The 25569-nt window shown below is 34.6% G+C and overlaps 3 protein-coding genes across 6 annotated transcripts; 2 read left to right on the plus strand and 1 right to left on the minus strand.

The window, feature by feature from the left end:
• Nucleotides 1–5368: 5368 nt before the first annotated feature.
• Nucleotides 5369–6203, plus strand: zgc:194252. The gene has a single exon (NM_001128708.1). It carries the CDS (start codon nt 5393–5395, stop codon nt 6146–6148), a length of 756 nt encoding a protein of 251 aa, NP_001122180.1. The 5' UTR covers nt 5369–5392; the 3' UTR covers nt 6149–6203.
• Nucleotides 5743–19632, minus strand: hacd4 (3-hydroxyacyl-CoA dehydratase 4). Of its 4 annotated transcripts, none has more exons than XM_021477562.2 (8): nt 19537–19632; nt 18564–18670; nt 16330–16457; nt 15955–16064; nt 13725–13831; nt 12041–12175; nt 10116–10219; nt 5743–6118 (listed from the first exon to the last, which is right to left on the minus strand). In XM_021477562.2, the coding sequence occupies exons 1-7, from the start codon at nt 19539–19541 to the stop codon at nt 10143–10145; spliced, it is 669 nt and encodes a 222-aa protein (XP_021333237.1). In that variant the 5' UTR covers nt 19542–19632; the 3' UTR covers nt 5743–6118; nt 10116–10142. The 4 variants fall into 4 exon arrangements, with proteins under 4 accessions (XP_021333237.1, XP_073762906.1, XP_068078432.1 ...); XM_073906805.1 differs by having other exon boundaries at nt 18774–19632; XM_068222331.1 differs by lacking the exon at nt 5743–6118 and having other exon boundaries at nt 8794–10219; nt 18774–19632.
• A 4310-nt stretch (nt 19633–23942) lies between these two features.
• LOC141375338 (putative C-type lectin domain family 20 member A) lies at nt 23943–25101 on the plus strand. Its single transcript, XM_073908272.1, has one exon. The coding sequence runs from the start codon at nt 23962–23964 to the stop codon at nt 24721–24723; it is 762 nt and encodes a 253-aa protein (XP_073764373.1). The 5' UTR covers nt 23943–23961; the 3' UTR covers nt 24724–25101.
• The last annotated feature ends 468 nt before the right edge of the window (nt 25102–25569 follow it).

Below are 25569 nucleotides of genomic sequence, written 5' to 3' on the forward strand. Positions count from 1 at the left end.
ACATTCAAAGTGAGTCAGAATCATGAGGGGGGTCTCTCCAGCCCTCCACCAGTATGCAGCATCTACTTAGGCCCCGTTTACACTGTAAGTTAAATGTGATCCAATTCATTGTTTGCTCATTGTGACACAGATAGGATCTGTTCTATGACCTTGCAAACACAAAAAAATGCACACATTGGGATATTCAGAGATCGGCCTCGTCCTACATATGTGGAAATAAATCAGATATAAATCAAATACGTGACAATGCGACGATCATGTAAATAGGCTGATCGTATTTATTGAGGCATTCTGTTTTGTACGTCATTAAACTTGCGACGGTGTGGTACTTCTCTGCGGTTTAATGACATAGAAGGAAGAGTGTGTGTGGAGACGGTTAACAACAACGACAGAGGAAACATGGAGGAGGAAAGTGGTCAGTCGTCACAATTTGCTCCCACCAGACCTGAGATCTCTCTCGTACCCACAAATTCTTCTGAACGGTGGAGGACAACATACAGTTGAAGTCAGAATTATTAGCCCCCCTGAATTATTAGCCCCCCTGTTTATTTTTCCCCCAACTTCTGTATAATCAAGGGAAAATTTTTCAACTTTCAACATATTTCTAAACACAATAGTTTTAATAACTCATTTCTAATAACAGTTTTATTTTATTTTTGCCAGAAAAACAGTAAATAATATTTGACTAGATATTTTTCAAAACACTTTTATACAGCTTTTATACAGACATTTAAAGGCTTAACTAGGTTAATTAGTCTGGTTAGGGTAATTAGGCAAGTTATTGTATAATGATGGTTTGTTCTGTAGACCAATGGTTCTCAAAGTGGGGGTCGGGACCCCCCGAGGGGTCGCGGGACAATGAAGGGGGGTCGCCTGGTGGTTTCCAAAAATCTATTTATTTTTATTAAACCATAAGAATCACCATATTTTATCCATAACCTTCTGAAGAGAAAAAAAATTGTAGTTTATACCATATATAGTTACTATAGTAGCTTATAGTTACTACTTCTATTGGATTGCAACCCCAACAGCAATAGCGTCAGATGCAGCAGATTTCATAACACCTGGTTAAACTTTGTGGCCCATTTACAGCTCGCTAAAAAAATTTAAAGAAGAATAGACTTGGGTCCATTGGTGTGTGTGTGCCATTGCATGCAAGGTTTCTGTATTTATAACCACCTCTGAGGATATTGTGGGTCACGAGTCACTGGCATTGTCATTTTGGGGGTCGCGGCCTGAAAAGTTTGGGAAGCCCTGCTGTAGACTATCGGGAAAAAAATATATAGCTTAAAGGGGCTAATAATTTTAAAAAATTAAAAACTGCTTTTATTCTAGCTGAAATCAAACAAGTAAGACTTTCTCTAGAAGAAAAAATATTATTAGACATACTGTAAAAATTGCCTTACTCTTGTAAACATCATTTTGGAAATATTTAAAAAAGAAAAAAAAATGTAAAGGGGGTTAATAATCCGGACTTCATGTATATAAACCATAGGCGGAAGCTACGATGACGGCCCTTTGCTTCCTCTTCCACCTCAAAATCCTTTTAAAGTTGGGTGAACTTTGCATATTTGACAGAGCTAAAAGCAAGACAATTTCTTACATCCTTGCGCAGATGCTAGAACCTGCTTTTACACATGCGCAACATCGTAAATTGCATAGCAAGTGTACACACATCAATCGGATATGAGTCACAAATAAAAGAACGTGTAAACAGACAGGCCAAAAAAAATCTGATATAGGCAACAAATCGGTATTGGGCATCAAGATCTGACAGTGTAAACGGGGCCTTATATGATGCGATGGCAGCCACAGGACAACGACGCCAGGGCGGTCACTACACACCGGCTATAGGTGGAGTGAAGAGACAGGGATAGAGCCAATTCAGTGGATGGAGATTAGTCAGTTTAACGTCTCATCCGAAAGACTATGCTCGCTGACAGTATAGTGTCCGCTTTACTGTACTGGGGCATTAGGACCCACACAGACCGCAGGTTGAGCGCCATCTGCTGGCCTCACTAACACAACTTTCAACAGCATTCTAGTTTTCCCATGTGGTCTCCCATACAGGTACTGGCCAGGCTCAGCCCAGCTTAGCTCAGTGAGTAACTGGTCTGCTGAGTGATATGGCTGTGGATAGTATTACAATATTTTAATAAGAAGGTATTTGAAATCTACAATTGCTATAACATCAAAATTAAGTTGACATAACAAAAACTGTGCTTCTGAGAGTTAATTTAGGTTATTACCATCTTAATTTTATTAAATATAAGGTGAACCCTTGCCAGAATTTTAGATCTGGTTGCTTTAGGTGCTTTACAAATACTCTGCAGTCATACATCCATCTATTCCTGTCACAGTATCACTTCTGTCACAAAGCACACACCAAATCTGCAACCATGACTTTTTGAGCTTGCGACGTTAAGTCATTTTAGCAGAGTGTTGAAAATACGCTGCACTGGACAAACAGTATTCAGATGGTGCAAATACAAGCATAATCTTGTAATCTTAATGTTGTTTTAGAGATTTGTAAAGCCCTCATCTCATGTAACCTGTGGGCAAATATCAGTTTTTGTTTTTGTTTCTAAATTGAATGATACCTTGATTTGCATTTCCAGTTCCCCTTTTCACAGATTATTCAAAACAACCTGCAGTTAAATACCAGTGATACTTTACTAATGCCTTAAAATAGTCAGCTAAAATTAAATAGAAAAACAGACAAATCAAATATATTTACAAGAGATAAAACACTACAAATCAGTCACGATGTTGATCAAAAATGTCAGTGGTCTGATTTATTAAAAAAATACTTAGAAACCTTCCCAAAAAGGAACAAACACCAGAATAAATGTTCTCTTAACTTATTAATGATTTCAGCTCATATGATGATCTAAAGTGGTTCAATTAAGTCAATATTTCAGTTAAATATGTTTATTTAGAACTTGCATGTGAAAGTGTGTAGAATTCACGGCTTAATAGAATCTTCTTAATGAAACGTATACACTACATTGCCATAAGTTTTAAAACACCCCTCCAGGTTACTGAATTCACATGTTCCGATCACTTTAATGGCCACGGGTGTATAAAGTTAGCAGACTGCTTGTCAAAGATCTGTAAAGGGGAATGGTCACTCTCAGACATGACAAATCTCCAAATTCCATGTGGCCTTCAGATCAGCTGAAGAACAAGCATAGAGAGCTTCCTGGAAAGGGTTTGCATGACAGAGCTGCTGTGGTCAAGCCTCACATCAACAAGTGCAATGCAAAAGTGGGAGGTAGTGGTGTAAACTAAGCAGGTAGCCACCTGACTGTAGAGCTGTGAAGATGTGTTTTCTGGACTGACCAATCATGCTTCTCTTTCTGGCAATCTGAAGGATGAGTCTGGGTTAGGCACTTGCCTGGAGAACGGTGCGTATAGAGTTTGCTGGAGAGAAGATTATGATATGGGGTTGTTTTTCAGGGATTTGCTTTGACCACTTAGTTCCAGCAAAACAAACCTTTAAAGGCCATTTTATACGTGCGTATCCTTCGTATAGTCACACACCCTTCGCCGGTCCCTGAAACACACCTAAAACAGGAATCATTTGGTGATGGCCCTTTCTGATTCAACTTGACTGCACACCAGCGGACAAAGTAAGGTTCAGAGAGTCATGGATGAGTGAGTTTAGTGTGGAAGAACTGGACTGGCCTACACAGAGTCCTAATCTCAACCCAACTGAACACCTTTAGGATGAATTAGAGTGGACTTCTAGAAGAATGCTCAAAAATTCCCACAAACTCTCGAACCTTCTGGATAGACTTACCAGAAGAATTGAAGCTGCTATAGTTGCAAAGGGTAGGCAGCTCTTTATTAAACCCTATTAAATTTAGATAAAGGGTAAATTTCCTAGAACTTTTGACAATTAATTGCAGAAATATATATAGTTGAAACCAGAAGTTTACATAAACTCTAAAAAAAAATGAACATAACCATTTTTTAAAAATGTCTGATGGTAAATCAGTTAGGATTATCTAACATTTCCTTGGTATTTTTTTTAGCTTTGCTTTTAAACTGTATAACTATGGTCAAATGTTTTGGGTGTCCTTCCACAAGCTTCTCACAGTAGTTCAAAGGAATTTTGACCCATTCCTCCTGACAGAACTGGTGTAACTGAGTCAGATCTGTTGGCTGAATCGCTCACACAAGCTTTTTCAACTCTGCCCACATATTTTCTATAGGATTGAGCTCAGGGCTTTGTGATGGCCACTCCAAAATATCCACTCTGTTGTCCTTAAAGCACATTTGAACTAATTTGGCAGTATGCTTAGTGTCATGGTCTGTTTGGAAGACCCATTTTTTGCCAAGTTTTAATTTTCTTGCTTATGTCTTGAGATGTTGCTTCAGTATTTCTACATAATGTTCTTTCGTCATTATGCCATCTATGCTGTGAAGTGCACCAGTCCCTCCTGCAGCAAAACAGCCCCACAACATGATGCTGCCGCCCCCATACTTCTTAGTTTGGGATGGTGTTCCTAGCTTTCCCCTTTGTCCTCCAAATGTAACACTGGACATTATGGCCAAACAGTTCAATCTTAGTTTCATCAGACCACAGGACATGTCTCCATAAATTAATCTTGTTTCCAGTGTGATTTAGCAAATTGTAATCTGGCTTTTTTTTGTTGATTCTGGCTTATTGATTTTCCCATGTTGTCAAACAAGCAGTGTGTTTGAGGTTTTCCTTAAATACTATTCTACAGTTGTGCCTCCAATTAACTCAAATGTTGTCAATTAGCCAATCAGAAACTTCCAAAACCTTGACACCATCATCTGAGCTTTTTCAGGGGCATAATAATCCTATTGTATGTAAACTTGGCTTTCAAAAAAAGTCATACAAATTTCTCAAAAAAAATCTCTCCCTCATTATTCTGCTATTAAGCATAACAGAAACAAATTTGATAATCCTACCTTACCTAAAAGTGAAAAAGTTTGGTCATTAACATCTGACAGTTTTTTAAAAAATGGTTATGTGCCGTTTTAAACAGTGTATGTAAACGTCTGGTTTCAACTGTATATAATTATCCAACTTGGGGTTTATTAAAACAACTATGTAATCTTTAAATTACCAGAGTTCAGCATCTTATTGGTAAATGTGAAAGCCAAATTGTGATTTCCATACTTTAAGTCTTCTGATTTGCCTTAAATAGGCAAGTCGTCCACATTTTGTGGAATGGAATTTGTTAATATAATGAATGATGAGCCTGTCAGAGGTCACTGTCAATGTCAGAGCTGTTCTGCTTTGTATTGGTCTGTTCGTGGCAGAAATTTGTGAATGAGGTGTGGTAGCAAGTCTTTAAAAACATTAATCAATGTGAAATGCCACATTTATTTGTATCCCACGGCTGAACTGGAGATCATGAAAGCTTCGATTACACTGCTGTTTTTTTTTAGTCTCTTTGGAGTCTCTTTGGGCGCATTTAGACTTCACTTCTTCGTCAATAAGACTTTGTCTTGGCAAGATGCGCAAAAATATTGCAGACAGAACTACGACGACTTGTCCACCGTCGGAAGTAAAGATTTGGAGGCCTTATCGAGCAATCCTCTGATTAAAGAGGATTATTTTTGGATCGGACTGCAGAATAACCGTAACCAGTGGATCTGGTCCACAGGCGAGGAGGCAAGGGTGACATTTTGGGATAAAGGAGAACCAACAATTCTACTAGGAGGCAACTGTGGGGGTGTCAATAAAAACACATTTAAAGCATCTAACATAGGCTGTAATGACCAGCTGCACTTTTATTGCATGTTTGTGTTTGAGTTGATCGTCATTCATCAAGAAAGCACATGGGAAGAAGCTCTGCTTTACTGCCCTCAACACTACCTCGGTCTGGCCATAATAGACTCAAAGGACATGATGGTAGAAGCCAAGATAAACAGCACAGAAGCTGATACAGATGACTTGTGGATCGGCCTGCGCTTTCTAGCTGGGAGCTGGTTTTGGGTGAATGGAAAAGGTGTTGATTATAAAGCCTGGTCTTCAAATGGAGAGCTTCAGTGTCCTGCTATGAATCAGAGATGTGGAGTTTATAACCGAGCAAAGGAGGTTTGGACACCCACTGACTGTGTGCGGAGACTCAACTTTCTGTGTGTCAAGAGGAAATATATTAATTGATTGCATTTATCTTGAACAGTAGTAACACTATACTGGGAGTTTTGTCCAATGTCTGTTTTGGAAATGCTTTCTTTCTTTGCTTTTAATTGCTGAACATCATGATTAAAGGGATAATTCACCCCAAAAAATTCTGTCGCCTTTTATTCACCGTTGACTTTTTCTAATCTGGTTTGAACATTTTTTGAAGCGTCTAAGAAATCTTGAACCATTTTCTTCCATAGTATTTGTTTTTCCTACTGTAGATTTTCAACATTATTCAAAATATCTCCTTTTGTTTTGTTTTTTTACTGAACAAAGTTTTGGAACAAGTCAAGGGAAAGTAGATGATGGCAGAATTGAATTTTTTGAATAGAATTGAATCTCTTTAATGTGATTTGTGCATATAAATACACTTTTTGTTAATTTATTTTGAACCATATAGACATTCAAAACCTGAAGCTCAAAATTATTGTTCAATATAGGCTAATATTATATTATCACATATCCCTCTGGAATACATGATTCTAATTGGTCAATCATGACATTTACAGTGCATGTTATTTCCTGATAACAACTGATTAATCTAAGAACACGGGCTCGTTTGGTTAATACGAGTCATGATGACAGTTAGCAAATATTATAACCTACTATATGCTTTTGTCACACTGCTGTTCTTGACTATTTGGCACCATGTGGTGAATGAATAAATGATTACAGCTCAGACAGATGTTTCGTGCCTAATTGTTTAGTTCTGATGCAAGTAGCCATGTGATAAGTGGCATAATGCACATCCAGCCGGTTGTATAGACAGAACAACCATCTTGATGTGCATTATCTTTTAAATATTGTACAATTGTGTATTTGCCTTAACATTTAGAATCATTTTCACTGATGGCAACAAAAAAAGGTACAATCTTTCGCTGTGACAATTTTTATTCATGATCGGTATGAGATAAGCACTGCAATTTGTTAGAGAAAACACTGTTATTCACAATAATTGATTGCAGAATTGACAAATCTACTTTATTCTGATGCTGAATTGTTGGAGTTCTTGCATAACAGAACCGCTTTTAGGTAATAAATTCTTTTTATTACGTTTTCACAAATCATGTCTAAAAAATATAATGATCTTACATACATTTACAATCAGTGTTTGGGAAAGTTACTTTTGAAAGTAATGCATTACAATATTGAGTTACTCCCTAAAAAAGTAACTAGTAGCGCTACTTGGTTATTTTTATGGTAAGTAATGCATTACTTTACTTTTAAGTTACTTTTGCGCTAATTTTTATTACCTGGCCTAGACTTGCTATGTTTGTACTATTTGTCCTAAGTAAAATCGCTGTCCGTTGAGATTATCCCTCGTCCTTTTCTTCAATGCGTTCAAAATGATGAACTTATTCTCTCACTGACTGTGTGATTCATTGTGACTACTTTTGTTTTAATTCAGCAATTAACTTTTTTAAAAGCTAATTATTTAAACTAAAAAGTAACGTGTTACCTTTTAAAAAAAGTAACTTAAATATTATATTTTTATTTTTTAAAAGTAATGCATTACTTGTTATTTAGGAGTAATATTATTATGTAACTTGCATTACTTGTGAAGGCTGATTTATATTTCCGCGTCAAGCGAATGCGTATGGTTCGGCGCAGCCTACGCACGGTTGCATAGCCCTCACCGTGGCTGATGCCAATGGTAACGTGCACCTCTCAAAAAATGTAACTACTATTTATATGGATGACTTTGCAGAAGGCAGACGAGGCAAGGCTGATTTATACTTCTGCATCGAGTGATCATCGTGACCCCTGGCGCATGCCTAGTGTGCAGCAGTTGTTTATGTTCCTCTGTGTCGAGTTTCTTTGCTGGTGTTTTGTTTTTTTCCTGAACACTACAAGTAGCTAACACTTGCTCATTCATAGGCGGGAACCAGCGAATGTGCAACAAGTTTGATCATTAATGTAAACACAAAACAAAGATTTCCATCTGGAGCTTTTTAACGGGACTCGACACTTCTAAACACTTGCTCCATCGAGCTCGCAGCTCTCAGCACTGCCTACGCTTGTCATGGATATCAAGCCGACCAATCATTGAGCTTGTGCTAACTGTCGTTGTGGCGTGTAGTTACATTTTTTGAGAGGTGCGGGCCACTGTCGGCGTCAGTTACAACGAGGGCTATGCGACCACACGAAAGCTGTGTCAGAGCATACGCGTGCGGTTGTTGCAGAAGTACAGCCATTACACCCAACACTGTTTACAATACATGCATTTCTTAAATGTGTCCTTTAGTCCAGAGCAATTTACTGTAGGTGATGACAGATTGTGTTCAAAGATTAGTAGTTTTGGTAATAATTTGTGATCAAACTGTTTTTAATACACAATACTATGAAGGCAAGATATTGTTTTTTTTACCTTGCTTCTTGAACGTGCTCCTTCTTGCAAGCACATCTACAAAATGGTGTGTAATGTTAATAAGCACCATAAAATGACTGAGACAGAAGTTTTAAGGCTGACCTCATCATTTCTAAAACTCAAGTCATTATTATTATTGTGCTTTTAGAGACATTGACAACCAAAATCAGATGACTTATGTTCCTTAAGCTCTCTTAACTACAGTAATATTAACGTTGATAAAAAATTTACCAGGGTGTATATTTTCACAGTTGAACAATTTGTTTAAAATAGATTTTTCCAGGAAGATCCACTCATTTTCTAAAGTTTTTTTTTTCTGTTTTCATTTGCTAGTTGGATTTCTATTCAGGTTTGATCAATTGGATCTTGAAAATAACAGGGATGCTTCGATCGATCAGCCAGAGATCAGTAATTAAGATGCACGTGCGCACCTGGGTTTTGCATCAGCAGCACTACAACACATGAGCAATGTTTCCAAATTGCATTGTTAGTCAGTTTTCTTACCATTTTTTTTTATCTGTTTTAGCTTTTTTTCTTGTAAAGCGGCTTGTGACCAGTACATGTATGCAACTTTCTTAATTCAGCATCTTAGGTAAAGCGAGATCTTATGCTTAAAGGGTAATTGTGCTTATGCAATGGCTTGAAGCATCACAATCGGTACTCAGTTACAGCCGATCACCATGACAAGGAATCGCTACTCCGTATCAGCTTCAAAAATCCTGATCGGAGCATCCCTAATGTACGAGTATGTTTTGTTTAATTCAGTTAAAATGGGTCTGTGCTTAGTCCTTATTTATTTAAATTTTAGTTTATTGCATAGTTTGTGTGTATACTGTATGTGCAATTTTTGTCTATACGCAAGTTCAGTGTACAGTTGAAGTCAGAATTATCAGCCCCCTTTGAATTGATTTTTCTTTTTTAAATATTTCCTAAATGATGTTTAACAGAGCAAGGAAATTTTACAGTATGTCTGATAATATTTTCTCATCTTATTTGTTTTATTTCAGCTAGAATAAAAGCAGTTTTAAACTTTTTAAAACCCATTTTAAGGTCAAAATTATTAGCCCCTTTAAGCTAGTTTGTTTTTCAACTGTCTTCAGAACAAACCACTGTTACACAATAACTTGCCTAATTACCCTAACCTGCCTAGTTAACCTAATTAACCTAGTTAGGCCTGTAAATGTCACTTTAAGCTGTATAGAAGTGTCTTGAAAAATATCTAGTAAAATATTATTTACTGTCATCATGACAAAGATAAAATAAATCAGTTATTAGAAATAAGTTGATAAAACTATTATGTTTAGAAATGTGTTGAAAAAATTTGGTCTCCGTTACACAGAAATTGGGGTAAAAATAAACTGGCTAATAATTCAGGGAGTTAATAATTCTGACTTCAACTGTATATATTTTTTATTTCTTTGTAATCTGTTAACTGCTGCATATAAATGTATGAAAGCATTTATGCTGTAAGTTTGCATTTTTGAAACTATTTTTTTGTTATTAAACCAGTAAAAGCTCTGTGCCTCCAGAATACTGTAACAATGAACATATTTCTATGATTTTGGTGAGTAGGAGAACCTGTTCATCATCGTCTTTGATTTAGTCTTAGTTCAGTTTCTTATTCCAGCTCTCCAGATTCTCTTTTCTTTCCTTCAGCAAGAGCAGTACTGTTAAACTGGATCCTTCAAAACAGAGGCAAGATGACAATCACAATTAAATCACTTAATGTGTTTTGTGTAAGTTAAGTAATTAAATGTCAAAAACATACTGTAGCCCTAAAACTATTTAAGCCACACTTGAAAATGTATAAGTGCCTCCCAAATCGCGTAATTGTGCACTATTTTATTTCATTTTTTAGAAAAAAAAATGTGTAAGTAGTTCGGCAACAGTAAAAAAAAAAAAAAAAAAACTATTAAATTACAGAAATTTACCAGAAATGTAAATTTAAGGAAATATCTGTAATTTAAAGTCCATTGTTTTACGCTAAATTTCTGTAATTTAATGCCAGTTATTTTACGGTAAATTTATGTAATTTAATATCATTATTTTACGATAAATTTATGTAATTTAATGCCAGTTATTTTACGGTAAATTTATGTAATTTAACGTCTATTATTTTACCATAAATTTATGTAATTTAACGCTAGTTATTTTACCATAATTTTAAGTAATTTAATGTCCATTATTTTACGATAAATGTATGTAATTTAACGCCATTATTTTACGATTATTTTATGTAATTTAACGTCTGTTATTTTACTGTAAATTTCTGTATTTTAACGCCATTAATTTTTTGATAAATTTCTGTCATTTTAACATCTGTTATTTTACGATAAATTTCTGTTATTTAACGTCCATTATTTGACGTTAAATTTCTGTAATTTAACATTTGTTATTTTATGATAAATTTCTGTAATTTAACTGCAGTTATTTTAACATAAATTTTTGTAATTTAACGTACATTATTTTACCATAAATTTCTGTAATTTAATGGCAGTTGTTTTACAGGAAAATTTCTGTAATTTAACGTTCATTATTTTACGATACATTTCTGTAATTTAATGCCAGTTATTTTACGATTAATTTCTGTCATTTTAGGTCTATTATTTTACATTAAATTTCTGTAATTTTAACGTCTGTTATTTTGTGAAAAATTTCTGTAATTTAACACCCGTTTTTGCCGGCACCACAGCTGAAAAAAATTTTACATTCATAAACCTACAAATTACTTATAAGTTGCGATTAATTGCTAAAGCTCTTATCGCGGTAAGGGCTTACTGCAAAATGCTTACTTTAACAGGTAGTACTGACAAAAAATACCTCATGTATTGCTTTTAAAGGATTATAAAGTAACAATAAAGTTTTATTTTAGTTACTATATTTATTGAAGTTACTAGTTATTAGCCTTGTTCAATAAGACTATTACAACTTGCAATCAGATTACTACTACGTTTTTCTTATGCTATTAGGCATGAACTAAGAAAATAGCATCACCTAAGGTTAATAAATGATTTATTTTACATTTAATTAAATTAAATAATTAACTGTTTTTTAACATTATTGTAGAGTAATTGTGTACAATATCCCTATAAATAGTAACAGATTTTTTTATCAATATTTCAGCATTTAGTAGTAGATTAAGCTGTTTAAATGATAATATCTGAACTATTAAATTTAACACTGTTATGAATTCCACTTTAAATACATTGTGAACATTCTTAAAAAGTGCTCAAAAACTTTTAATAATAAATAATTATTCATGGTATTATTTTGAAGTGCCCATAATATCATTATCACAACATATTGAATAACGGCATATGTCTAGTGATTTGACATTTTTGGGTTGATAAACATTAGCATAATGTGTTTATAGTTAACTATCTTTCAGGGTTTGTTAAAAGTTTGATATGCTGCTTGAATTTGATTTTGAGAGATTTTTTGTGTGGCTCAATTATTATTTTTTCAGGGCTACCATTAACAGAAGCAACATCACATTATTTTACCTAATACAAGAAGTAGTATCCAACTCATAACGATATATGGAGAATACATGTACATCGGTGCAGGTACTTTAGGTTGGACTGAATCTGTTCCTTCAGATTCCGATAAGTATGGCAACATTAGGAAAATGCTTATTCCTAAAATAAAAGAAAGAGGATGGGATTAGTCGCTGAAAGATGAACAAAAACATTTTCCAGTGGACCTTGATGTCAAAACTACATCAAATTGACATGGATTTGAAATCAAAGCCTTGACATCCACACATTGATGCTGTTTTTACCAGTAAAATGAGACAAAAAATTATTATAAGAAAAGTTTTATCCATCTGAAAGCTTTAATTCCAAATTTACATTGGATTTTGAATCCCTACAATGCATGTAAACAACCTCAATGTCTAATTGACATATAATATTCAACTGTTCTGTAATCGATTTTTTTTTTTTTTTTTACATATTGGACACCAATGTTAAATGTCAATTCGATGTCATTTTGACCTGAGATCAAATCAATTTGCTTTTTTAATGTGTTTTTGACATCAAAGTGCTCGCTACTCTCTACTCTATACTGTTGAATATAGCGAGTTACAACACTCTAGATTATGCTTTCTTAACACACCGCCTGACTAAAGCAAAGCCAATCTACATCAGCAAACTTGTCTCCTCCTCAATAAAGCTCTTAAGATCATTTGTGCAGGTCCTAACAAGCCTGTTAATATGCGCTGACTGCTTGTAATGTTTTTTTCATGTAAGATGTCAGTGTAAGATGAATTATAAGTTATAACAATGATTTTTTTTTTATGTCACACAAACTCTGTTGTTTGAAAATAATTATATAACTTTAATTATATAATTCAGTCTTGCTTTTGAAATAAAGAACTAAAAGAAATCAGGATAGGGCCAAGAATTGGTTCTTGCTGTACACCACTAAATAACTGAGTAGTTTTGAAGTAATGCCAACTAAAATTAACTAAAAGTGTAAACTGAAATTTTCAGAGACAAGAACGTTGTGATCAATGTAGCACTACATTCCCAAAAATTCAAGAAAATAATTGTGATTTGACGATTTATATTTCTGATGCTTATTCCCATCCAGCATTGGGAAAGATCCTACCTATTACAATACCTTTCATTTTCAGAAGTTATAGAGTAATGTTGACTAAGATTAAGTAAAAAAAAAAAAAAATCACTATCTCTTTTAGGTAAGAGACAAAAAAATAGTGTTATCAAATGTTGCACTGAGCTGTTCATTTGCTGTGGCTACCCCTGATAAATAAGGGAATAAGCCAAAGGAAAATTAATGAAATGTTGCATGTTCCAACAGGATTAAAATGACCTTCAAAATTAAAACAAAATTTTTAACTTTCTCTTGCGATTTTGGTTTAAACCTAGAAAACGCTGCAGTTTCAAAGATTTCCAAATTGATGGTATAGACAATTTTGAGGCATGTAAACAAAAACAGTGGTCTTAGCGTATTTCCTATTTTACATTTTTTTATTTCTATAGCTTCCGTTATTCCAAACAGAGCCACATATTAATAAATATTGTTATGATAGCTGTTTAAACACTGTAATGAGTGAATAGCCTCTTGTTACAGTTATGAAATAGCATGATAAAAAGCAGGAAATATTCAAGGGCCAATAACATGACCACACTGAAATGATATATTGTAAATATAATGATATTTTACCTTCTGTGACGGCAGACATCAAGTACACTGGAATTGTAAGTGTTTGATGAACCCATAGCATTTTAAAATATGGTGTGCCTATAAGGCAAAACAACCGATGTGGATACCTGTAGGACAAACAAACAAACAAATAAATATTACAGACTGAACTACCACATATTTCATCATCTTTGCACTGCTCATTTGTTCACCTATGTTTGCTTTTCAAGACGCTCTTGAACGTATTAAATTTCTTCATCTAAAACCTTAATTTTTTTCACTTCTATTAGTGTTTAATGATGCTAAATTTACAAAACACTACGTCACTCCAAAGGGAGTGTAAGGCCCAATCCCAATTTTACCCCTTAGCCCTGTCTGTCCTAGTTCAATTTAACTTGAAGGCGTAGGGCTGAGAGGAAGGGCTAGAAAGTTCTCGAAATGGAGATTTTTCTTTATTACGAATTTTTACAGTAAGTGAAGTTTATTTTATAAACTAATTTCGGGAGAATCACGTACCTATGATTGTTTTCAGCTGTTATGTGATAAAGTTATTCCTGTTGCTAATTTGTTATCGTTGATTATGTTTCCAGTGTTGTATAAGTTTTGACTGTGTTGTATACCCATTCCTGTTTTCCCCTCCTATTATTTTGTTTTTGGTTTGTTTGTTTGTTGATTGTTAATATTGTAAATATTAATTTTTTATAAATATTATAAAATGACTTATTTAAAATTGCAGAATTCCATAAAAATGTGGTACCGCATAGGCTTAAAAAAGAATTAAATAAAGATAAGTTACACACAAATTAGCACCTGGCAATCACTTTTTCCGCGGGACTCTGTCATGAATGGCATGAGTGATCTGTGTCGTTACAATGGCGTCGACTAACTTGGTCGGTAAAAAAAGGTGCACAACCAAAAGGAATCAACCAACAGTATCTGAGGTTTCACTAAAATTATCAAGTACAAGCCTGAAAGCAGAAGATTCAAGCAGTGTGCTGATGCTGTGACACGTTACCTGATTGTCGTTAGATGGAGACAAGATTAATTAAATAACACGTTTAACAACTAAAGTGAGATGTGATCCAGCGGTACATCCTTGATAAGCTGTCTGACGTGCACTGCTCTCTGGGGTTTTGTGCTTAAAACACCCGCTGACTGCCTGGGGCTCAGACATGCGCACATGTTGCAGTGTATGACAGAGTATGTGTTTATGTGTGGTCACGTGATGTGCGTTTTCAGCGGTATAGTATGGAAGGAGGGCTGTTCAGAAATGCTAGATGAAACGCCAGTGTAGATGTAGATCGTTTTGGTTCTAAAATGGCTTTTCGTGTAAATGGGGCTGTGTGTATTTTTTCGCAAGCGGGTTGCTGCTGCGACAGGGTTGGCACGGAGGATCACGACGCCTGTTCAGCATCATGATGTCTGTCAGCCATCTGTGATGGATGATGGCATCGTCCCTCGACTCAAAGCTATTTTGCATGAGGATCTGAGACACAAGCTATAACGGCTCAACTATTTTCTGGAAAGGGGACGGGAAGCAGCAGCTCATTTGCATTTAAAGAAACATAAACAAAACAACATTTTCATTCCAAAAAAAAAAAAGCCATTTACAGCAAGGTCAAATAATTCACCTATGAAGTATTTTGCCGTGATAGTTTACATACTTTCTGAACACATCTAATAATTAATAATAAAACCTCTTTAAGTGTTTAACAACATTCTCATAAATAGTATATGAATAAACATGGCCCTTTTAAAAGTATTCACAAAAGCCTTAAATCCAACATAGGCTCATTCTAAAAACGTATCCTTATATACATTTCTGGAGATCGCAAATTATGTAGTCAGAAGTAGGTATGGCTGCAGTTCGTCTTTAAAACGAACTTACAGGGCAGTATGACGCTGTTCCTTTTCGCACTAGCAGCTGACCGTTTACCTTGTATGGACTGCTTTCTCGCTGTTACTAGTTTGTCCAGTTAGCTCGCCATGTACGTCGGCGGACTTGAGAGGCAGAGAGGAGCTGACCGCGATGATGGGGTTCGAGTTTGGCGAAGAACGGTTCCAGAAAGCATATAAAATCTGAACATTTGAGATCTCAAAAGCATACACAGTGGCCTTTGGTGCACTCATGAAAACAAAAACTGCAAAAAAACATACCTCCTGGAACGTATTTTGCGATCTCCAGAAATGTATATAGCCCTACGTTTTCAGAATGAGTTTATGTTGCCTAATTCTAATATAAAAGACAAACCTTAGAAGGCCCAGAATATTCCATAGGTAAAACTGCACACACACTATTGGTTTGCTCTGAAACTCCTCCAGACTGATGAGGAGAAACAAAAGGACATTTCTCTCAATTACCTGTAAATGAAAAAAAAAAATTAACATAACACCAATCATGCATCCTAAAAATACAAGCCATATATTTCTCACACATACACATTACAAAATCTTGATTTGTTGCGACCTATGTGGAAACATTTCAGTTTCACCTTTTAGGAAAACAAGAACTAGATTTTTGCAAGTAAAAAGTGAAAGAGTCAATGATCGCGTTTGTTATATTTATTAGGTGCAGATTTGCAAATGCAAAGTTTGTTAGTGACGTGTATGTGGTTTTATTTTTTACCTGCATAAAGCGAGGGAAAAGTCTGCACTCATCAAAACCATCTGCTATGTGAAACAGCTCTAACAAAGACAGAAGCTGACAGGCGCCCATCATGACAGCAACAAAGTAGAAAGTGCCAAACTGGGCATCTAAAAACAAAACACAGACTCTGAGGATATTTTAGTGCAGTGATTATTAATAACAGCTAAAAGTATAAGTTATTTAATGTTTCAGTAAATTATGCACATTAAAAAGGCAATCCGGTGCTGATGTTTTGGAAGTTAAAAGCCGTTTGGTTGTTGCATAACACTTAACCACTTATTGCACTAACAACATCTTGAGTACAGTGAAAGCGAGATGTAAATAAACTGAGTGTTTGTTAACACACAAGATTATTTACATGAGTGGACATTTCAGAAGCCACTGTAGCTCATGACTGCCTATCTGGTGCTGGGTAGATTAAAAATATATTAGAATCTTTTATGGGACTGCACAATATATCATTTGAGTATTGATATCCCAATGTGTGCGTCTCCAACAGCCTCATCGCAAGATATGCAATGTAGTTAGGATGACTAGAAACAACTGCAGAATTTAACCTTTAGACACTGCAGAATTTAACCTTAGTGTGAAAGTTTATCATCAGCATGTGTTTTAGGGCCTGTGACTGTGTGAGCACATAAAGAGAGTTTAAGTGTTGTTTATTTATAAACTAATTTAGAGGATCATATTCTTATGATCAACACGGCTGGCACCTCATTAGCTTCGTAATCTGCTCTATTAGATGATTATGGAAGCATTATAAATAACCAGAGATTTTCACTCCAGTTTTCTTCGTCTTGAAGTTTTCCCCCCGTTCCACCCCTACTTCCCACCCTTTTTTCAGATAAGGCGAGACGGCGGCCCAGTGACTAGCACTGTTGCCTCACAGCAAGAACACCATCAGTCCAACCTCCTATCGGGCCAGTTGGCGTTTCTGTGTGAAGTTTCCTTTTTCTCCTCGTGTTTGCGTGGGTTTCCCGCGGGTTCCCCGGTTTCCTCCCAACGTCCAAAATCATACACCATAGCCAATCGACTAAATCAAAATATTATCCAAGACAACCATAGATTACACTTCTCTCAGGGCGACAAGCAGAGGAGATCTCGAGACCTACCTGAGCTCGAACTCCCCTCTCGCCCTTCTATTGGGAGGAAGCCCCAGGCTCGAGGATATTACGAGCTCAGGGCTCTCTCCCGGGACAGCATGCCTATTGCGCTTTATTGATTATCAGCTAAGTGTGAACTCTTGAAAACATTTTAGTAGTGCATAAATATGTTTTATGAAGATTAATATTATTAAGTTAAGACTATCCAATACTATTTTACATTTGATTATTAAATTTCTGTACTTGAATACTGTTGCTCTCTCCAGAAAACCAAAAAGCATGGTTTATTTCACTTTAATATATGCTCAATTGTGTTTATTTATGACTGTAGTTTATGTTTATAATAAATTACTAAAACTATATTAATATTTCTGTCCCCTACAAAATCGAAAAAAAAGCTATTTATGTCATGTAAAATTATATCACTTTATATTGTAGAGGAAAAATATTGCAATGTAATTTTTTAAATATCATGCAGCCCTTGTCTGTTACTGATTAAGGAATACGGAGTGTAAAATGTAGTCGGTACTGTAATTAGATTACTCACTTAGGAGATGTTATCTGCTTTTGAGTTGCCTTTTGATCAAGCTTGTTTATAACATTTTAATAAAAAATATTGTAAAGAAAATGTGTTCAGCAACATGTACTTCATTAAACATTACTATGATAATTAGGATAATATTTTTTAAATAAGTGTTTATAAAATATAATGATAAAATAATAATAAAAAATAAATTAATTTATTTAGTTTATTTATTACTTGTTAACCTATGCCAATGTGTTTTGCCATTAATTGACATCAGACTATGCAAATTTGTTGTTAAATAATAAAAAAATATTTACTATACATCTGTAAAATGTTTGTCCCATACATATAATTATTAATAAACATGTTTTGTCCACAAATACAAAAGCATTGATTGCTTTAATAATTTACATGACCAATCCATATTGTGAATATTTAAATATAAATATATATACAGTATTTTTTAATAAGTAAAAATTAAATAAAAGACAAGAAAGCATAAATACATTTTAAAAATACCATTGTGTGAATAATAATCCAAAAAGTAACCCACACAAAAAAATAACTGTAATCTGTAATCTTACCTTTTCCAAAAGAGAGAAATCTGGCTGTCATGTTTGCGAAAATCCATGTGTGTCCACAGAACTGAAGCAAGTTGTATGAAAAGAGATATATAAAGCCGAGGCTAAACCTGTAAAAGATCAAATTTGCAAGTAACATGCTTATACAAGTTGTCATTATGTCTCTGTATACTTTGAATTCCATGTAGAAGACAAGTTATGCAACCCTCATACCAGTGTTAATTATTCAGTGGGCAGAAGGACAAGAAATTAGCTGAAGTTATTGGTCGAGGTTAGGATATATTTTTCTGATCGCTAGCTTAATTGTTTTATGCACTGTTTTCACAACAAAGTGATTTTGAATGGCAGCTCTTGTTGTCAGCATGACTCCACATCTGATTCCAGTCGACACCCTGTTGCTATGGCTTACCTCAATCTATCGTGTTTTTACACAAACGGAGGCATAGGTTAACTATTTTCTGTCTTCTGCCGTTAAATACAGAACCATTTTATTCACCTGCCCAATTGATAATTATTTCTTTTTACGTCAAAATAATTTAAACATTACGAAAACAGTATAGCAAAACTTTACCGCGCTGTCCTCCCTCATGACGCATTGGTGTTTTGATTTTACTGAACTTTTCGAACGTTTCTAGTGGCTGCTTTCCAGTCCTTTCCACCGATTCTGTTTTGAACGTCACCAAGAATCTTTTAGAATTTGTGTCTGTGACATTTTGTTTTGATTATGGTCGATGTTGATACATAATAACAGTTATTGAAGTAATGCTGCATCCTAGTGAGGAAAATTAAACGACGATTAAAACGACGAGGCTACAAGAAACATAAAGCACAGCTGGAAAATCCCCATGTGCTCGCTCCCTCTTGAATGTGTTTTGAGTCTGCCTGAATGTTTTGGGTGAGGCTGCGTGATAAAGATATCCCTAAACAGCGGAATGACATCAACAATACATGCTGATTGAACGAAACTGATATTTACCCCATTCCTCCTAAGCTCCCGTTGCGACGAGAATATATAAAACATTAAGGGGGAAATTTAAATGTGAGGAAGTTCTGATTACAGAACTCCCTCTCTGACGTCACGAGGGCAGAGTTGGGTTTCCCAACACACACACACTAACGTGTTTTATATTTGACTAATGCTGTGACCAAAGCATGAACCTTGTCAATATTTTTTAGTTGTCTTTCTTTTTTTATTTAGCATGTCAACCTTTTTTATTATTATTATTATGCGAAAAGTGAGAGTATACAATCACAGCACATTACAAAGAAAATAAATTGAGAAAAAAGAAAACAACAAATAAAACAGAAGGAGTATATACATCACACATTAAAACAAATTATATAATTTACAAACACAATTCCATTAAGTAATAAAAAGCCTATTTATAGTTGAAACCAGAACTTTACATACACTCTAAAGAAGGCGCATGACCATTTTTTTAAAAAATGTCTGATGGTAAATTATACTAAACGTTTACTATTTTAGGTCCGTTAGGATTACCTAACTGATTTGCATTTGCTAAATGCCAGATTAATGAGAGAATTTTTCAAAAGTCAAAAGTTTACATACATTTCCTTGGTATTTTTTTAGCTTTGCTTTTAAACTGTTTCACTTTGGTCAAATGTTTTGGGTGTCCTTCCACAACCTTCTCACAATAGTTTGCAGGAATTTCGACCCATTCCTCCTGACAGAACTGGTGTAACTGAGTCAGATTTGTAGGCTGTCTTGCTCGCACACAAGCTTTTTCAACTCTGCCCACAAATTTTCTGATTGAGTTCAGGGCTTTGTGATGGTCACTCCAAAACATTCACTTTGTTGTCCTTAAAGCACATTTGAACTAATTTGGCAGTATGCTTAGGGTCATGGTCTGTTTGGAAGACCCATTTGTGGCCAAGTTTTAATTTCCTGGCTGATGTCTTGAGATGTTGCTTCAGTATTTCCACATAAGGTTCTTTCTTCATGATGCTGTGAAGTGCACCAGTCCCTCCTGCAGCGAAAAAGCCCCACAACAAAATGCTGCCGCCCCCATTCTTCACAGTTGGGAAGGTGTTTCTAAGCTTGTAAGCTTTCCCCATGACCACAGGACATGTCTCCAATTTTTTTTTTTCCCAGTGTAATTTAGCAAGTTGTAATCTGGCACCATCATCTCTATTAAGCATAACAGAAACAAATTTGACAATCCTAACTTACCTAAAAGAGAAAAATGTTAGTCACATTAACATCTGACTTTTTAAAAAAAAAATGGTTATGTGCCTTTTTATACAGTGTATTTAAACTTATAGTTTCAACTGTATTTGTTTGAAGAAGTTGCAGAGAAACAGCATTTTCCTACCAATGTGGTAGAAGCTTCTAAAGAGCGAAAACAGACAGATAGGGGATGTCTTGGAGTAACCTAATAAATCCAGATGGTATGGCATCACAATCCAATAGCAAATTCTTTAGGGGGGATGGGGATATTGAATCGATTAAGAAATTCTTTATGGTTTAATAAATGGCCATTTGCAACAAATACTTGACTCAACATGTTTCAGGTTTTGTTATTTTAAAGGATTTAAGATTATTTTAGATGTGCATGCTCATTTTTCAATCTTCATCTCCCTCTACTGGCTAATTAACAGAATACAGCTATATAGTCTTTTAATAAAAGTAGAAACGCATGCATTTGGATTTTGTAAAATATATTGTGTAGTCACATTATATATTCACTTACATAAAGAAAACTTGCATATATAACTATAGGATATATTTACTGCTGATCATGCAGTCTGCAGTACAATAATGGCTTTATACCTACATATTATTATCTTGAAAAACTGCTGCTTTTTGACTTATCAGGGTATAATAAGAATATAATATACTAATTTTATAATAGTAATTAATATTATTATAAGGGGCATCACTGTGGCAAGGTCGCTTGTTCGAGCGCTGGCTGAGTCAGTTGGCATTTTTGTGTGGTGTTTGCATGTTCTCCCCATGTTGGTGTGGGTTTTCTCCGGGTGCTCCGGTTTCCCCACCTTTGTCCAAAGACATGTGCTGTAGGTCAATCGAATAAGCTAAATTGACCGTAGTGTATGTGTATAAATGCAAGAGTGTATGGGTGTTTCCCAGTGCTGGAAGGGCATCTGCTGAGTAAAACATGCTTTATAAGTTGGTGGTTCATTCCACTGTGGCGACCCCAGATTTAAAGGGACTAAGGCGAAAAAAATTAATAACTATTATTATAAGACAATTGTGTATATTAAATGCATAGGATCTTGTAAAACATGCTGCTGCTCTTCTTGACTCTTGAATTTAATAAAAATATAATATACTAATTATTATTATTATAAGAGAACTGTGTGTATTAATCACTCTTTTTCAACTAAATTTTTACACTAAATGAACTGAGAAACTATGTATATTTTGTATTTGAGCATGAAGATTTATCAAATAAGTTTAAAGATAAAAAAATAAATAAAAATAAAAACACAGTGTTTCTACTTTCTGATTGTGTTTATAGAGAGTATCATGAATAGAGCAAACAAATCTTGCTTGCTGCATATGCATTAGCATTTACATGTTTTGGGAGGTCATACTGATTTGTGTATTTAATTTGTCCTTCAGTTAGCTTAAAGGTTAACAACATTTGTTTGAATCATCTGATTTGCATAGACATTTTTCTAGTCATACTTTCTTTTACAGAGTCATTTTACTGTATGTATTTAATCTTGCAATGTGTAGGTTTCTAAATTGTCACATAATGTTAAATTCAGTGAATAAATGCTGGTTTACATTCTTTTTTTATGAACTGTTTTTGATTCTCAGGAGTCAAACTCCTGGAGGGCCGCAGCTCTGCACAGTTTCATTCCAACGCCAATTAAACACCTGATTAAACTAAATAAGTCCTTCAGGCTTGTTTGAAGCCAACAGGTTGGAGCAGGGTTGGAACTAAACTGTGCAAACCTGCGGCACTCTAGGAATTGAGTTTACACCCCTGGTTTAAAGGTATAGTTTTCCCAAAATTCAATATTTGCTGTTCATTTATTCAGGCCATCAGAGACTATTTTATCTGACTGGTAATGCAAGTCAACATATACAGGCAAACTAAATTAATACTCATAGCAAAGTATTTTGAGCATGAGGCTCTGAAGAACAAAATGAAAGACCGAAATGGGGCATGGTGTATTTAATGCGGTAATTTTGGTCCTGCAGTTGATATTATATGCCAAATATTAAAAAAAAAAAGTTATGAAAGGAGAAAAGTGAGTCAAATATATATATATTTTAAATTTGTTTAATGCTTCATTAATAGTGATGAAGCACAAATAAAGCATTTCTTTTATATAAGACCACAATACATGCCATCTTCTTCATTTTGCTAGTAAAACTAAGATGTTTAATGTTTTATACTGTACTTATTTGATGTGTTTTAATCATTTTAACCATAATATTTTTCTGCCGGTGCGATATAGTATACAGTGCTCATCATAATTGAGTACACCCCATTTTGAAAATGACTATTTTTATCCATTTCTCAGTGAATAGAGGCAATGCATTTTGCTGCATTTGAACAAAACAGATTTATTAAACAGATATATTTAATAAAATTATATTTTAGTAAAAGAACATCTTTAGAAATGGAAATATAATACAATTAAATTCAAGCAAAATATTGCAAAACAAAAAACAAAAACAACCTACAAGCAACAAAATTGTATGTATTTTTTGTTTTCTCTTGATTTATGCTATTTTTGTAAACATTATTTTGTATTTTTCTTTAACATAAATTTAGTTGTACTAATTTTTTAACCATTATTGTAAAAAAATTTTTGTTAGATTAGCTCAAGATATGACTTCAGTACTAACTAAACTAATGTACAGTTGAGGTCAGAATTATTAGCCCCCCTGATTTATTAGCACCTGTTTATTTTTATTATTTATTTAATCAAAAAATTATTTAATTAAAATCAATAAAAACAAATTTGAAAAAAATAGCTTAAATATAATTTGTAATTAGTTAATTCATAATTAAATTATTAATTGTTTCACTGTACAGTATCCCTAATTCCCCCTATGTGTCTAAACAATACATGGGAGTCAGTATGACTTATTGTGTCCTTCAGTTTGTTTAAAAAAGGTAAACAATATCCATTTGCATCCTCTGATTTGCAACACAGGTCATTCTTAAAAAGGACACATTTTTTCCATCTCGCTGACACTCACTTTTGACGTGTAAGGATTTTAGTTTTTTACAAGTGGCAAAAATAAAGCAACACACACAAGTGAAGTCAAGAGGTGGAGTCTCACAAGTAGAGACCTCTGATTGGTCAAGACTGCACTGAAAAAGTCTTCAAAAGTTCGGACGTGTCATCTTCCCTTTGGTTATTGCTGCTGATGATAGACACTGGAAGCACTGACAATATGGCAGTGAAGGTTTTGGTGATTGCATTTCTGTTCTTGAGTCTCTTTGGACTGAACACCAGCCTCAACTACTCAATTAACTATTATGTGAGTAATGAAATGAGTTGGAGTTATGCACAATTTTTCTGCAGAACATACTACAGTGACCTGTCCACGGTGAGCCATGAAGACCTGAAACCACTGTCTGACAAAGTCTCTTATACGTATTACTGGACTGGACTTTTCAGAGATTCTCAAAGCCCATCAGTGTGGAAATGGAGCGGAGGTGAGCAGGCAACTGATATCAAATGGGAGGGTGGAGAACCAAATAATAATAATCATTATTGTGCTATGGTCAAAACATCCTCTGCTGAAATGGAAGATGCTGATTGCTCTTGGAATCTACCTTTTTATTGCATGATGGTCTTCGAGCTGATCCTGGTCCAGCAGGAAAGCACGTGGGAGGAGGCATTGGGAGACTGTAGAAAAAAACACTATGAACTTGCTTCTCTGAGCTCAGATTCAATGATGGATCGGGCGAAGCAAGAGAGTGAATCAGCCTTGACAGATGACGTATGGATCGGCCTGCGCTTTCTAGCTGGGAGCTGGTTTTGGGTGAATGGAGAGGCTTTTGGATATAAGGCCTGGTCTCCAGGAGGAGATCTTCAGTGTCCTGCTATGAATCAGAGATGTGGAGTTTATAACCTAATGAAAAAGAAATGGAAACCTGCAGACTGTGAGCAGAGACTCAACTTTCTGTGTCTTGGGAGAGTAAAGAAGTAAACAACAACAAAAGATCAATCAATTCAAAGCCAATATCAATAATAAATACTGACTGTAAAGCAGATCATTACTTTATTTTTCAAAAAGTCAGCTTAGCAGTTCTAAGTTACATTGGGTTTACTTAATTTTTAATGTCAACATGTTTGTTGTAATGCTTTTTAAGTAATTAAGTGCTTTTACAATGTATAAGGTCTAGCTGAGTGAACTTGTTATCTGAGTTTGTACATTTTAGCTCAATTGTTTGTAGTAACATTTAATCTCAAAATGTAGTTTTTGGTAAATTATTTAGACTTGTTCTTTCTGTCAGAAAACACATTTATTTATTTGTCTTTGTACTTGCGTTACTTTGTTAAGCTATGAAATAAAACTATTAAGGAAGTTGTAATTGATTTTTTTTATATCACATCACATGCAAAATCAGTGCATTTATTGCCCTCTCTCGTCATCCATTTTGAGTATGTCACTTCAAAGAGGTAATCAATTACTTGTAGCATAATTAAAATTGTATTTAAATTATTTTCTTATTACTTTTTCTGAAGAGTAACTTAATTACTCTATAAGTAATTTACTTTTCCTGACTTAATACTTAAAATAGTTGGTAGTTGGAATTTTTATAGATTTAAAGAAGGCATTTGATATAATAAATCATATATCGGTAAATAAATTAGAAAGGTTTGATTTTAGCCTTGGATTGGATAAGCAGTTATTTAAAAAATAGGCAACAGTTTGTGGAAATTGGCAATTATAAATAGTCATATGTAAATTGTGGCATAGCACAAGGATCAATTTTAGGTACAATATTGTTTTTTCAAATTTCTGCTTTTTCGTTGTAGGTGATTACAAAAT

The sequence above is a fragment of the Danio rerio genome, chromosome 7 (assembly GCF_049306965.1).
Source record: "Danio rerio strain Tuebingen ecotype United States chromosome 7, GRCz12tu, whole genome shotgun sequence".
NCBI lineage: Eukaryota > Metazoa > Chordata > Actinopteri > Cypriniformes > Danionidae > Danio > Danio rerio.